General features: G+C 41.8%; 1 protein-coding gene across 7 annotated transcripts in view; it reads left to right on the top strand.

Annotated features, from left to right (window-relative positions):
• The window catches only part of PRDM2 (PR/SET domain 2), a 117,242-nt gene that overhangs the window by 28,744 nt on the left and 72,015 nt on the right, over positions 1 to 16,483 (top strand). For 6 of the 7 annotated variants that reach the window (XM_046661959.1, XM_046661961.1, XM_046661957.1 and 3 more), the window contains one exon: positions 10,985 to 11,137. In XM_046661959.1, the coding sequence (XP_046517915.1) occupies positions 10,985 to 11,137 (153 nt within the window). Of the gene's footprint in view, positions 1 to 10,984; positions 11,138 to 16,483 lie in introns of those variants that run through there. The other variant, XM_046661965.1, reaches the window with a different exon arrangement.

Genomic DNA, 16,483 nt, shown 5'->3' with positions numbered 1-16,483 from the left:
GATTTTGAACTTTGTTTGTTCTTCTTTTTCCACTTCCTTTAGGTGCACTGTTAGCTTGTTTATTTGAGATTTTTCTTGTTTGTTGAGGTAGGCCTGTATTGCTATAAATTTCCCTCTTAGAACTGCTTTTGCTGTATCCCATAAATTTTGGCATGTCGTATTTTCATTTTCATTTGTCTCCAGGTATTTTTTGATTTCTCTTTTCATTTCTTCATTGACCCCATTGTTGTTTAGTAGCATTTTGCTTAATCTCCACATATTTGTGACTTTTCCAATATTCTTCCTGTAGGTGATTTCTAGTTTCATACCATTGTGGTCAGAAAAGATGCTTGATATTATTTTGATCTTCTTACATTTATTGAGACTTGTTTTGTGGCCTAATAAGTGATCTATCCTGGAGAATGTTCCATGTGCATTTGAAAAGAATGTGTATTCTGTGGTTTTTGGATGGAATGTTCTGTATATACCTACTAAGTCCATCTGGTCTAATGTGTCATTTATGGCCAATGTTTCCTTAATTCTGTTTGGATGATCTATCCATTGGTGTAAGTAGAGTGTTAAAGTCCCCTACTATTATTGTGTTACTGTCTATTTCTCCTTTTATATCTGTTAATAATTGCTTTGTGTACTTGGGTGTGTCTGTGTTGGGTGCATAGATATTTACAAGTGTTATCTCCTCTTGTTGGATTGTTCCTTTTATCATTATGTAGTGCCTTTCTTTGTCTCTTGTTACAGTTTTTGTTTTAAAGTTTGTTTTGCCTGATATAAGGATTGCTACCCCAGCTTTCTTTTCATTGTCGTTTGCATGGAGTATCTTCTTCCATCTCTCACTTTCAGTTTGTGAGTGTCTTTAGGTCTGAAATGTGTCCCTTGTATGCAGCATAGATATGGGTCTTGTTTTTTTATCCAGTGAGCCACCCTATGGCTTTTGATTGGAAGATTTAGTCCATTGACATTTAAAGTAGCTATTGATAAAAATGTACTTACTGCCATTTTGTTACTTTTTTTCTGGGTGTTTTAGTAGGTCCTCTCTGTTCCTTTCTTCTTTTCTTGCTCTTTTCCCTGTGGTTTTATGGCTTTCTTTAGTATTATGTTTGGATTCCTTCCTCTTAATTTTTCTGTGTATTTTTTAACAGGTTTCTGGTTTGTGATTACCATAAGATTTATATATAATAACTTACGTAAATAGCAGTCTGTAGTTGATGGTTTCTTTAGTTTGACCTCTTGCTAAAAGCTCTACTCTTACTTCCCTCCTCCCACATTTTATGTTTTTGATATTGTATCTAACCTCTTTGTGTGTGTGTCTGTTTCTCTGTTATCATGGAAATAGATAATTTTAGTACTTTTGTCATTTCACCTTCATATTAGCTTCATAGGTGGTTCGTTTGCTACCTTTACTGTATCTTTGCCTTTACCAGTGATTGATTGCTTTCGTTTTTTGATAATTTTCTTATTCCTGTTTTTGGTCTTCTCTTCCCCACTTAAATAAGTCCTTTAGCATTTCTTGTGAAACTGGTTTCTTGGTGATAAACTCCTTTAGTTTTTGCTCATCTGGGAAACTCTTTATCTCTCCTTCCATTCTGGAATGATAACCTTGCTGGGTTGAGTATTCTTGGCTGTAGGTTTTTTCCTTTCAATGCTTTAAATATATCATGCCACTCCCATCTAGCCTGTCAGCTTTCTGCTGAGAAGTCAGCTGATAGCCTTATGGGGTTTCCTTTGTATGTAACTTGTTGCCTTTCTCTTGCAGCTTTTAGGATTCTGTCTTTATCTTTAATTCTTGGTATTTTAATTATAATGTGTCTTGATGTGGGCCTCTGTGGGTTTATCTTGTTTGGTGCTCTCTGTGCTTCCTATACCTGGATGTCTGTTTCTTTCCTTAGGTTAGGAAAGTTTTCAGTGATAATTTCTTCGAATAGATTCTCTGCCCCTTTGTCTCTCTCTTCTCCTTCTCTGACACCTATATTATGGATGTTAATGTGCTTGATGTTGTCCCAGAGGTACCTTAGATTATCCTCCTTTTCTTTTATCTGTTCAGCTTGGGTGAGTTCCTCTAGACTTTCCTCCTGCTCACTGATCCATTCTTCTCTATCATCTATTCTGCTTTTGAGTCCCTCCAGTGAATTTTTCATTTCCAGTATTCTTTATTTCTGATTGGTTCTTTTTTATATTTTCCAATTCTTTGCTGAAGTTCTCACTGAGTTCGTCCATTCTTCTCCAAAGATCAGTGAGCATCCTTATGAGTCTTAGTTCGTACTCTTTGTCAGGTAGATTGTTTATCTCTGTTTCGTTTAGTTCTTTTCCTGGGGTCTTGTCCTATTCCCTTACTTGGAACATATTCCTTTGTTTCTTCATTTTGCTTTTTTCTCTGTGCTTATATCTATGTATTAGGTAGGTCAGCTTTGTCTCCTGATTTTGGAGAGGTGACCTTATGTAAGAGATGCCTTATGAGGCCAAGAAGTGTGCTTCCCACTTCTCATCAGTTCCAAATGTTCCAGGAGTGTCCCCTGTGTGGGCTACGTGTGTCCTTCTCTTGTTGCAGGTGATTGGGGAAGCCAGGCTGTCTCCCTGGCCGGCTGGTTGTAATGCTCAGCTGTGTGTGGCTGCTGTGGACCCTTCAGTCACTTTGTTGGGTGTGGGGAGTCCCAGCACAGTTGGCTGCAAGGCCTAATAACACATTCCTTTTGCAGTTTTTCTGGTAAGTGAGCGGGCCCCCAGCATGGCTGGTTGCTTGGCTCACGGCCTTATAATTACTATAGGCTTCTGGCCTGCAAGAGTGTTGTCAGCTCTCTCAGGATTGCAGCTGAGTGAGGCCAGGCCCAGACATGGGCGCACCCAATTGTTTCAGGCATTGGAAGTCTGGGTCCGATCCCCTGTGTGGCTGTTTGAGAAGCACAAGTCTGCTGCAGCTGACAAGCCCCTCCTGACCACAGGGCCACACACCCTGTCAACACTTTCCTGCTCTATGTGCATGCCCCGACCCCCTGAAGTGGACCCAGTCAGCCCACTGTAGAGGCCCTGCACATTCCAACAAAGCAGGCCCGCCCGTCATGTACTTCCTGCTCCACAGAGGCTGACCCACTCACCTGGCTGCAGTTTCCCTGCACCCCACCTATGTGGGCCCACAAGTTGCCTGAGGGCTTGCTGTTGGGGGGCCAGTCCCTAGGTTGGTCTGTCTGCCCTTCCTGAGCTGGATTAAATTGGTGCTTTAATGGGTGGGGCATACCCTTCCGCTAACAGGCCAGGGGAAGAACTCCCATGGTGTCTGCCTGCGTCTGTGTCAGCACACCTGTACTAGGCCACAGTGATGGCTGCTGCCAATTCTCAGTTCCTGGAGAGGTCTTGCCTCTCACCGAGATGTGCACAGAGCCTATCAAGTGAGTCTCTTGTCACCAAAGGACTGTGCACCTTTCTTTCTGCTGATTTTAGGTTGCTTTCCAAAATGGGTGAATTTGTGCATTGGGCCCTTTAAGAGGAGGCGTTTTTTTCCCTTATGTCTCATAGCTTTTCTGGGGGTATTCCCCATTGTGGTTAGTAGCCAGCAAAGCCAGATAATATGACCCTTGTCTCTCTTGTCCTGAGTCCAAGAGCTGCTTACCTGATAATGCTCCCCCCCTCCTCCAGGCAAGGCTGCGTACCTTAGGGTTGCTCCCGGCCGCCTGGGAGGCACCACAGCTTGGAGACGGCTTTTTTCTCTCCAGAAAGGAATTTCTGCCTCTTCCACCTCAGTCATCACCGTCCCTTATTGTGGGGGTTCTTTTTATCCAGTTTTCAGTTCCCTCTCAGGGATAATTGTTCCCAGAGTAGTTGTAAATTTGTCGTGTCCATGGGAGGAGGTGAGTTCAGAGTGCCTACGCTGCCATCTTGACACCGTCTCTGTAACATAATTTTTTAAGAAGTGAAAACAAGCTTTTTATCAGTCAGCACTGTTATGATTACATATTGACAAGTGAGTTTCATAGTCCTTGCTATCTCAATTCTTCTCATTTCAAATTACTTCTAAGTTAAAAATGGAGGCAAGAGGAAAAGAGTGAGTAGAGAAGTCAACCAGCTGAGTCTACAGAATCATTTTCCAGGAACTACTTCTCAGCTCTTACTGCTCTTTCCCAACTGCTAACCCAGACCTCAAGGTGGTGCCGGAGGGAAAGACCCACATCACAGGGCACATCCAGCTTGCCGCCTGCCTTTCAAAGCCCTGCAGCTAAGAGCGGTTTTACATTTTTAAGTGGTTTAAGCAAAACTTGTAATGTTTTGTGACACATGAAAATTATGTGGAATTCACATTTCAGTGCATGAGCAAAGTTTTATTGTAACACAGCAATGCTCATTCACTTCCATATTGTCTGTGGCCGCTGCCCTGCAGTGGCAGAGTTGAGCAGAGTTGCAACAGAGACCGTATGGCCAGCAAAACTGAAAATGTTTGTTGTCTGGCCTTTACAGAATAAGTTGGCTGAGCCCTGGTCCCAGTGTGTGGAGAGGGGAGGCAGTAGGAGAGAGTGTGGTGACGTCTGCTGTCTTAGGTTTGCTGCGAAGCTGTGTGGTTAACAGCAGTGCAAAGGTTTTGAACTTGGAAGTTAAAAGGGGGCTGGCTGTAGAGCTGCTTGTCATAGAAAGGCGAGGCCAGTCCTGCTCTTCTTCTCTCAGGAACCTGGGGACAGTCGAGGATGTAGAAGTCCTAAGAATTAAGCGATCTTCCTGAATAAGTTCACTTGGACTCAAATAGGCAGCTTGGTCTGGAGCAAAAACAAATTCTCTTTGCGAGTTTATTTATTCAGTCACTTAACCCCTATTTGTTAAGCTTTTACCATGTGTTGGGCACCACCCTAAGTCCTGGAGCACCAAGCTTGGCATATAGCATTTGTAGTAGTGTATAGACTACGCCATACTCTGTGGGGATTTTTGTTTGTGGAATGAAGGAATACTAGAAGTGCCCTCAGTCTTTGCACAGATGAGAAATCTGAGTGTGAAGTGGCTTGCTTGGTGTCTTACAGCTGGTGGTCCTGGACTCAGGTCCCGAGCCCTAGGCTCTTGGTTACCTGTTCAGTGCTCTTACCACTCACAGAGCCGGGATTCTTACTTTTTTCTGTGTTGTGGGAACTTTTGAAAATCTCCCTAGAAATACAAATGCACATATATACACAAAACTTTGCATATGATTTCTAGAGTTATATGGAATTCCTAAACATCCATGGTCCAGAGTTAGAATTTCTGATTTAAGAGAAGTTATTTTGTTCATCACTGGCTTTTGATTGGGGGCCTAATGCAAACCTGTCAACATTTATTGAGCATCCATTGTTGGGAGAGTTTCCAGAAACATTCGTGTAGTTGTAGGTGTGAAACTTGAAGTAATTTCAAAAAAGGGGGTCAAGGGGCCAACCCAATGGCATAGTAGTTAAGTTCGCATACTCTGCTTCAGTGGCCCAGGGTTCACGGGTTTGGGTCCCAGGCATGGACCTCACATTACTCATTAAGCTATGCTGTAGCAGCATCTCACATACAAAATAGGGGAAGATTGGCACAGATGTTAGCTCAGGGCCACTCTTCCTCACCCAAAAAAAAAAAAAAAAACACCCCACAAAGGGAGGGAGTTAAGGATCAGTGCAGGGCTTTGGTAATGATGGCTGTGAGACTGGGCTTTGCAGGCTTGTGAGGCCCAGCAGTTTAGTTTTTAAATTTATGTTTTAGAATCGCTACAAATTGGCTTATTGTAGTAGAATGTGCCACCACCTGTTAGATGGTCTTTTTTCCCCTTATTCTAGAATTTTCAGAATGTTTCAGATACAGTGATGCATTTGAATGGCTCTTAAAAAGAAGCCCCTGGTTTTCTAAAACAATCTGAGGAGTGGAGATAGATTTCTGTGTGTGGGTATGGTGGGGTGGCCGTTTTCTGGTCCTTAAGAAGCCCTCCAGGGATCTGATTCTGTCATTCAAAACGGGGATGTGAACACACCAGGAAGGTATAGTATTTTCTAGGTAGCAGTGTTAATAAAATTCTTTATGACTTGGAAAGATAGAATGTGTATTAAATGTTTTCGTTGAAATGCTCTTATACCACAACAAGGTTATCCTTTTTTTCTTTGTCTTCACTTTTAAATGATAACAAGCTCCTCACAGATTTGTTCGACTACAAATGAGATGATGTCTATGAAATTGCTTGATATAGATTACTCTGGCTCAGTAAATATTAGCTGAGCCTAAACATCAAAGAAAAGCACTTGAGGGGCCGGCTCCGTGGCCGAGTGGTTAAGTTCGCGCGCTCTGCTGCTGTGGCCCAGGGTTCGCATCCTGGGCACAGACGTGGCGCCGCTTGTCGGGCCACGTTGAGGCAGCGTCCCACATCCCACAACTGGAGGGACCTGCAACTAAGATATACAACTGTGTACTGGGGGGTTTGGGGAGATAAAGCAGAAAAAAAAAAGAAAAGCACTTGAATGATCGTATAGAGGATAAAAACATTTTTGGGGGGGGTACTTTGTAAAAGAGTACCAATCTTCACTTTTGCTTAGAGTTTCTTTCTCTTCTAATGTTAGCGAGTATGGCCTATATTTTGAACCAAAAAACTAGAATACTGTTTAGGGGGAAGTCCTGGCATTGGCTTCTGAAAGCTGTCTGAGTTATTGTTCACTTATGGATGCACTCTGCGGGGAGATGCCGTGCAAGTTGAGCTCGTGGGGACGTTAACCTTGTTTGTCCCCTGCACTCCTTTGTCAGTCTAAACAAATGGAAATAGAATTAGATATTTTCTGTCTTCCACGAACAGACAGGGAACGTGAGAAACAGTGTATAGATCATAGTGTTGGAAAATACGACAGGCTAGATCCCCAGAGAAATAAGGACAAAAGGAGCCTCAGGCACTATGGCAAACTGGAGACCCTGGTGTGGAGCTCGGCCCTCCAGGAGAGGTTCCGTCTCCGTCATTAGTGTGTTCGAGCTCTAGGTTGCATGCTGTTGGGGGGAGTCCAGAGACCCACCGCCGGCGTGGCTTTCTTACCGTAGCCTCTCCCTGTGCGGGCCAGGTTGGACGAATCAGACTTAGCTCGGGCGCGCAGGTGTCTTCATTCCGGGGAGTGATTCTGCCGAAGCGCGTGGTTACTGCGAGTGGAGAGCGGGTAAGGACCTCATAGGCGGACAGTCGAGGACTCGCATGATGGGACGTTTGCATCAATTGACTGAGAATCTTTGCAAATTTACAGATCTGGATGAATACATGTACAGTTTAACGAGGAAACGATAAGGAGGGAATAAGGTAAAACCCTCAACCCCAACCCCTGAGGTAACTGTGTCTAACAGTTAGGTTTGCTTTTTGCAGACCTTTCTCTATATGTCATGAGGATTTAATTTTGAGTGTTTTTTAAATTGGAGTGTGTGCTAAAATTTGAATGTGGATTATTTTATGACTATTTGAAAATGACTGGATTAAATGGAATGGAAATCGGGTGGTATGAAAATTACTTTGTTTGACAGCGAGTTAACGCCCAGTCTCTGTTTAGTGGGGGGCAGAAAGGAGGTCAGGCTAGATGACTAGGCGAGGCTGAGGATGGGAGGAGGGCTTTGGAAAGAGGAAAAATAGAAGTGGAGGAGTAAACGCGGGACCAGGTTTGAATCCCGGCTCTGACTTTTAGTGACTTCAGTATTCTGGTAAATTACCAGCCTCCCCTAGTGTCGTCATTCATAAAGGGGGATTAATAGTGTTTCACAGGGTTCTTGTGAAGCTTGAGTGAAATAGCGCGCGAAGCATCCAGCCCAGTGCTTGGCGTAGAGGTGCTTCTCTTCCTTCAGTCCCCTGTCTCCAAATGGGGAATTCCCACTAGAAAGTTCACGTGTAAAAATTGTTTATAATAGTGCATAGTCAGGTACCCTTGCTTTGTTAAAAGGGACTGTTTATAGCTTGGATCAGAACAAATTTTTGGTTATGTGGAAATATTTCTCCTTGGGATCGAGTCAGCTAGTATTTCTTGGTCACGATGACGATGTGGAAATAGATTTGTTACGTATCACTGGCCGAGTTGGAGCCGAGGTGGGAGGGTTTTATCTGCCTCTGCATCGCCTTTGGAAGGCAGGGGTTCTGTCTAGTTGGCTCTCCACTGTCTTTCCACCACCCTGGCTTAATGGTGTTATGGCACTTTTCCAGTCTAGTAATTTATAGTTACATTAAGCAAAATTCGGTCACATTTTGAACATTAAGTTCTGTGTATTAGTCACCAAATTTAATTCTGATTGGAAACCAAGGTTTCACCAATTAAGGTAGGCATTGTATAAAAACACATTTTCATCCCAGTTCCTAGTTATGAGGTTAGACTCTCAATAAAAATGAGAAAACTACATACTTTAAAAAAAATGTGTGCGCACGCTGCTGGTGGTGGGAAGAGGATAGGGGAGTCATGCAACGCAGCCTTCAGCAGACCTCGGCTGCCTTCCTGCAAACTGGGGTTTCATTCAAAAGACGACTTGCTCTCTCCACCCACTTCCTTTTTATACTAAATCACTGGAGAAAGGGTAGAAAATTCAGATAAGCAGAAAAAAGAAAATAGAAATTGCGATAACCCACTTCTCAGAGAAAACCATTATTAACATTTTCATGTATTTAGTTTCAGATTACTTTTCTCTTTATATATTACTATGTTTAATTATGTTTAAAACAAAAATGGTATCATCTCAGCCACACTTTTGGTAAATGGCTCTAGTCAATCATCAGTGTATTACGACTATGTTTGATACTGATAAATATATTTCTGCAACTTCTGATTGTATTTGTTTTCTTCTAATTATAGAAATACTGTATGTTTATTGGAAAAATTCTTAAGGAACACAGAAATGTCTGACAGGAAATAAAAGTTTCAATGTAATTCAAATGTTTACGCAACAGTACTGTTTAATGTCTGCTTAGTATTCCGCTCTATGCAGGGATTCTCATAGTGAGCTGATCCGTAGTGTTTTCCATTCAGCAATGAATTGGAAACAGTCTGTGGTAAACCACACTGCCATGAACAGCTTTGTACATACATCTTGGTACTATCGTCCAATTCTCTCATGAGAATGAATTCCTGCAAGGGTGTATGCTGGTTAAAGTGTGTCTGTATGTATGAGCTGAGAGTGAGTGTGACAAGGAGTTTGAAAAGGAGTATAATCCAACATGGATGACCTCTCTTTAGAATGGTACAGATTAGGTATTTTAGTAAACAACCGATTTTTGAGTAAATTCACTCAGCATACTCACAAGCTAATGAAAATATTCTTCTTGGCGCTTAGGGTGATTAAATAAAGTGACTGCAAAGCGCCTTCTGGCATGGTACTGTCACATAGCAGCAGTTATACATTCGTGTATAATGATATCCTTTCATTCATTCCATGGTGATTTATTGAGAGCCTGCTCTCTGCCAGGCTCTGATCAAGGTATCGGGGGTACTGTAGTGAATGAAAAGGCCCGAATGACTTCTCATGGAGCTAACACTCTGATGTGGAGAGGTGGTCATTAAACAAAATAAGTAAGCAAGCTGGTGATCTCGTGCTTTAAAAGAGCATAAGTGCTACGAAGAACAGTCAGGTGGGGGGATGGCTGGAGTGCTCATGGGGAGAGAAGGACTGGCGGTCCTCACTAGGATGCGTTAGGAAGGCGGGGATAGTAGAGCTCAGGCAGATCCAGGTCTAAGCCCGTCTTTACTCCTAATTAAGTGCGCGATTTGAGGAAAGCTGTTTAACTTTTGATCTTCAATTTCCACATGTTAAAAAAAAAGCCAGATAGTAACGAACCTGCTGCACAGGGTTAGATGAGATAACATGAAAGCAGGCAGCATCATGCCTCCCAACAGGAAGAAAGTGTGCTTAGTGCCCAGAAAGGGGGCTGCTGCCCACTGGCACCCGCAGGCCTGGAGAAGGAGGTATGCCCAGGAGAGCGGAGAGTGGAGACTGGGGAGCTCTGTTCCAGAGGAAGCTGCAGGGAAGCTGAGCGCTTGATGTGGGAAGCAGAGAAAGGAAGAAGCGAGTGCTGGGAGTCTCGGCTGTGTGTGCAGGGAAGAAAGGGAAGCATTGGGTTCTTCCCTTTCTTCCTAAAGAGAAAGTCAAAGACTCCTTTCTTTTGCTTCGTTTTTGACAGGTCTGTCATAAGTTGATTCTGCAGTTCTATTTCAGTGCCTAATCAAGTGTTTTATAGTCTAGTTTTGGGGAAGTAAAACATATATAATGTATGTGTATACAAAGATAAAGTTAAAAATAGTTGCTTAATAGGTTTTCTTTACAATGAAGGAGTGCTGGAAGCGTCTGGGAGGAGGAACCGACTAAGATGGGTGATTGGGGAAAGTTCCCGCAAGAGCAGATGTGATCTAACTCCTGAAAGAGGGGTGGGATTTTGGTCTTTTTTTGGAAGGACACTGATATTTCCCAGAGTCTGTTCCATTGCACCTTAGTCCTGACAGATGCTCTGGGTAGAGAATGTTTTCAGGGTCAGCTGAGTTTGCAAAGCATCATACCTGTCAGCCATGTGGAGGTCACACTGCGTGTTCACTTCTGGAATGTCCTGTCAGCCCTGCAGTAAAGGCACTGGCTGAGCTGTGCACCCGGCAGGACTGGACCCCACACTCCACTTGCAGAACCACCCAGAAAGCTCAGGGGAGTGGGTGCTGTGGAAAGTACTGCTGCAAGCTCACTCTTCCTCTCTAAGTTAGACTTTAGGGAATAGAGTTGTCACTTGTCCTTGTGTACATATTTGCTAAGCATTTGGAGATCTTAAGCATATTTGCTATAACTCTTTAAGTTAAGCAGAAAAGAATTGCTCAGACAAGCCCAAATAGAAAAATAACTGAGGATTACAGTTTTGGATCTCAGTTTTCATCTTTTATTTTTCTTTTCTCTGTTGCTTATTTTGTTTCTGTGAAATGCTGTATAGAATACTTGCATATAATGAAAAAGAATTGTTTTACAAGTTGAAAATGGGAACGTGTTTAAGATTCTCCTATTTTAACAAAGGTGTTTTTTTCCCCCTCCCAAGGTATATTACCCAAATTTGGGATGGATGTGCATTGACGCCACCGATCCAGAGAAGGGGAACTGGCTGCGATATGTGAATTGGGCTTGCTCAGGAGAGGAGCAAAATTTATTTCCTCTGGAAATCAACAGGGCCATTTACTATAAAACTTTAAAGGTAAGAGTGTTACAATTTCTGCTGTTACTCTGCATGCATTTTCGCAAATGCTGTCCTTAGTCGAGACTGACAGTAATGACTTTGCAGACCTGAAAGGATTATATTTGAAAGTAGTTCATCAGTACATTGAAAGGTCTGTGTTTTAAATATCCGATTGCCACTGCTTCGTGTGCGTAAGGGCACTAAAGCGTGAAGATCGTGTTAGGTAATTACATACCGCATCTTTATAGATACTGGGGAGTTAAGCGTGTGGCAGCCACTTCCCTCCTGAGATACAGATGCATTAGGGACTGTCTGACTGGCAGATTCATCCAACTGTAAGGAACTCTCGCTAGCTATGGGGGTTCTGTGTTAACTGAAAACACGTTCTTAGTCTTCAGTGAAATGCAGCTCTGGATTAGCTTTCCTTTTCCCTAAATCTCATTCAGAATGGAAATTAAACAGAACATGTTTCTTTCTTCTGCCAAATTTTTATTTGGAGACATTAATCGTTGAGATGAAAAGGAGAGGAAAGTCATTTTTTAGAGTTTGTGGTGATGTCAGAGGTCACTGAGTACCCTCAGGGAAGTTAGGAAGCATTGAGTGTTGCTGCATTTCTGCAAGAAGCAAGCCTGTGTCCGTCTCCCTCGTTTTCTTGTTCTCTCTGAGGCAGATCTACACTGATCATGCATAGAGATGTTCTCCAAGGCGGAGTCCTGAGCTCTAAAGATAGATGATTGTTGCTTTTTGGAATAGATATATTTACTAAAATTGCTGTAAGGCAAATTTCTCTTTGCTCACTTACTTCATGAAAAATGTCATAGATTGGGGACAGTCCGTGAAAAATATTATCTTCATGGAGTTGAAAACTCTTTATGAGCAAGCATTTAAGATGCTCAGCTTTGCAGCCTGCTGAGTTTTGCCTGTGTGGTAGCACTAGGCCTTCTGGAACTTTAGGCAACATATAGCTGTTTAATATTCCTTTGCTTATTTTTCCTCTCATCTTTAGCCAGTCGGGCTGCCCTTTACCTCATATATACCCACGTCCTTGTTTCCAGTCCCTATAGGAAATATTTTTTGTGGTACTTCTCATTTAAAACTTCTACAACTTTCTGTCTCATTTTCTTTCTGCTGGATTGTAATAGCATGATTTTCTAGTAGATATTACTGTACAATTTTGTTACACTGGAGTTTGAAATTGGATTCAAAATTCGATTGAAGAATTCATTCTCTTTCTCAAATTTATTTAAAGTGAGATTTACGTCTGGTTGAATCAGCGAGGCAGAATCCTGGTGGAGATGAAATACCAGTGAGGGGACGAATATGAGACAATCAAGGAGTATAAATGAGGTCCCAAGGGAGAGCAAGCCCAGGGAGATATTAGGACGCTTTGCAATTCCTTCCTCAGACTTCAGGCTAAGACGTGTTCATCTCTGATAGCAAATCTGAGAAACAGTGAGAAGCAGGAGAGAATAATGTTGGGGAGAGTGAACTCTGAAGTCAGACTGCTGGACTAAATGCTCGCTTGCTGTGGGACCCAAGGCAAGGCATAGTGGCTTTACCAGCTGTATAACCTTAGGGACGTCACCTTCCTGTGCCTCGGTTTCTATATTTGTAAGATACAGATCGGGGTTATGGGGTTATCATGACTGATTGTATAGGTGATTACAATAGCTGAATAAGTGACAGCTGTAACTTTTGATGAGGCGGTATAGTGTCGTGCTTAGGAGTGCGAACTGTAGGGCAGACTGCCTTGGAAGCAAATTTTGGCTTCTAGATGTATGACCATGAGAAGTTACTTAGACTCTCTCTGTCTTAGTTTTCTCATCTGTAAAGATGGAGGTAATAGTAAAATTAAAACATACAGTCGTTGGGGAGATTAAACCAGCCAATATGTATAAGGCTCTGTGAACAGTTCTCAGTCTAACTGAAGTCCTCAAAGTATTAACTAGCTATCCTACTACTGTTGCTTTTACCTGTCTGTCTGCAGTAGCGTGCTCGTGATCCTTGCAGGCCTTCCCCAGTCCTGACCTTTAATGTTTGCTCAAGTCTGCGGAGACCTTCACATTCCTTCCTAGTGATTATCTCACTGTATTCTTTAGACTAAGCTTTCTATGGGTTAGGTTTTGTGAACAGATTACATGTGATGTTCTTCTGGGCTCTGTATCGTCTTCCCAACTATCACTGGGATAATTCGGAAATCTCAACATTGGTTTTGTTTGTATCATGCTTAAAAAGTATTTTAAATTCTTGAAAGTTAGCTGTTAGCCTGCTGTCTATTCATTCATCTATTCATTGGTTCAGTGAATATTTATTGAGTCGCTACTGTGTGCCAGATATTCTTCTATAATAGTGAACAGAACAGACAAGATCTCTGCTCTCGTGGAACTTCCAATGCATGGGGGAGGAAGCAGATAATAAGCAAGTGAATCAGTAAATAAAATAATTTCAGATAGTGATAAGTGCTCTGAAGACGAGAAAATGTGACAGAATGACCAGGTAGGAGGAGTGCTGCCATAGCTCAGGCGGGTCAGGCAAGACAAGACACAGGAGCCCTCTGCTGCGGGAAGGAGCCAGCCGCGCGAAGATCTGTGTGTGTGGGAAGAGTGGCCCAGGAGAGGGGCTCCAGCAGGAGCAAAGGCCTTGAAGTAGGAATGAGCTTGATTTTTGTTTTTTTTAAGGAATAGAACAAAGGCCAGTGTGCCTGGAGCGAGGAGTGGCATGGCAGATGAGGCTGGCGAAGCAGCAAGGCCCAGGTCGGTGGGCCCTAGTGGCTGTAGGAGGGGTGTGACTTCCAGTCTTAGTTCAGTCCAGCCATTTGAGAGTTGAGGCTGTGTGACCTGTGACGTTTAGATCATGCTGGGAAACTGATTGATTGTAGGCGTTGTAGGTGGGTGAGCGTGGACGTGCGTGTTCTCTGATTCTGGAGTATTGCTCTAATTTTAACCTAGTGGCAGGAATATTTATTGGAACTTTGCCTCTTCCTAATTGGTCTGGTAAAATTTCAAGTTTCTATTTACTGATATTTAGAGAAAAGAGTATGCTTGGTTCTATAAGCCTGTCAGAAGCCAAAGGAAAAGTGGGAAGAGTTTAGTCTTTTTGCTGTTATTTTTTTTGTTAAACATCAAAATACAATATGTTAAAAAAGAGGTTGTTTGGACTTTTGACTCTATTTTTTTAAATGTGTGTTTATATTTCCTGTGTTTAAGGACATAATTTTTCTTTTCGCCTGAAATTTGACTTAGAAAATCTTGTGTGCTAAGCAGTGCAGAAGAAAAACCAATACAGTACAGAAACAATCACTGATTATAAAAAATATATTATTTTTCTCTTCATAAAGGTCTGTTATTTGTGTAGCTGTTTTAAAATGAAGTTGGGAAGTATATAGCTCAATAATACAATAATCATCTCAGTTGCTGACAATTTTGAAGGTTTTTCAATAGCTCACAAATCAGGTTGCTCTTAATCTAGCTGTTCATCAGCTCATTAGCCAGTTAGAAATTTTATGTTAGATTTGAGGCAAAAACAGATTCTGTTATGTTTTTATATTGTGTGTTTTGCAACAACAAGAGTCCCCTTCTCAGTGAAGAGTTTGTGCCGATATTTAGCTTAATTAAGTTGCTAGTAGATTGCAGTGAGTTCTTGGGAGAAGATCGCAGTGGGATGAACGTGGGGACTTCAGCTCTGAGTCTGGGAGCCACCTTGCAAACGCCCAGCGAGTGTCTTCCAGCCAGTGTTCTGGCTATGCTGTTGGGGTAAGAATAAATTGGGCATACGTTTTCCTCACGTGTTCTTTTTCATTTTGGTTTTATTTAAAACATTACATATTTCTGTGAACCCTAATCATTTCAAATATTATATGATACCATCATTTCATAAATGTGACTCATAACAGAAAATAGAGAAGCAAACTATACGCTTGGAAGTAGAAATAGTTTACTTAAATAAAAAAGACTGTTCCTTCAGCAGAAACAGATTAGCTCATCAGAGTGCCAAAAGGCATCTGTAAGGTCGTTAACATCTGACAAATTAGGCTGTTTTTTGATATAGGTGTAAATAATTCAGGAATGAAAAAAATAATACGTTAGTTTAAAGATAAGAAAATGCAAGTTCTTAGCCATCTTTGGGGGAGCAAAGGAAGAAGTGGCTTGTTCTTTTAAAGAATTTAGAGTATTTTAAAATTTGGACTATATAAACAGTGAGTTCTGCAGAGAATGAAACAAAATAATATTTACTTTCAAAGGCTTTATCTAGACTAGAAGGTATGTTGAAGTGAGGAGCTCTGTTGTTTCTAAACTGACGTCTTATTTAGAATTCTCCCCACCCCTACAAACAAGGGCATCCTCTCCATAACTGTAGGGCAGTGATCAAAGTCAGGACGCTGACACCGACACGGGATTTTATTAGCTGATCTATGTACCTTATTCAAATTTTGTCACTTGTTGAAGTCATGTAGTTATAGGAAAAGAAAACTTACGTGCCTTTAGTTGTAATGTCTTGTCATCTCCAAAGTTCGGACAGTACCTCAGTCTTTGTCCTTTACAACCTTTCAGTTTTGGGAGAACTGGTCAGTTATTTTGTAGGTCTCACAGCTTGGGCTTCTCTTATGTTTTGTCACGATTAAATTTCATTCATGCGTTTTGGGCAGAAATCTCCAGAAGTGATGCTATGTTCTCTTCTGTGCACTATATCAGGAGGCACATGATGTCAATTTGTCTCATTATAAAGATTCTGTTTTTCCCTTTGTAACTAGTAAATGTTTTATGGGGAATTATTTTGAGATCATGCAAATATTCTGTTTCTCCTCGAACTTCAACCTACGAGTTTTAGCATCATAGATGATTCTTGCCTGAATCAGTTACTCCTGTGATGATTGCTACGGGGTGATTTTCTAATCCCATTATTTCCTTTTCATTGATTAGTTGGGATCTACATTAAGCAAGAGCTTTCCTTCTTATTTATTTACTTGTTGGTTCCTTCGTTCATTTGTATTAGTATGGACTCATGGATTCTTATTTTATTCAATGGGTTTTAGGTGGAATTTTACTTGTGTTGATACTTTTGGTACTTTTTGAATAGATGTGTCATTGTGATAGAAACCAACAAGCTAGTTCCTTAAATTCTATTCGGGAGTCTAATCTTTGCTCTCGGTGTATTTTTTCTTCAGGATCTTGTTCTAGGTGTAATCAGTAATGGTAATGTATATGCCCTCACTACTCACATGGCCAAGAATGAATGTCTTAGGAGTATAATTCATGTGAGGTACTTTTAGGCATTTCCTTCAAAATGTAAAAGTTGTCATGTAAACTCGATGTCTGGTATAGAGGGCAAGGCAGCAGACGCTCCCCGGATCGAGCGGGTTGGTGG

Source organism: Equus quagga, chromosome 5 (assembly GCF_021613505.1).
Source record: "Equus quagga isolate Etosha38 chromosome 5, UCLA_HA_Equagga_1.0, whole genome shotgun sequence".
Taxonomy (NCBI): Eukaryota; Metazoa; Chordata; class Mammalia; order Perissodactyla; family Equidae; genus Equus; species Equus quagga.
This window is presented reverse-complemented; position numbering and strand designations above follow the sequence as displayed.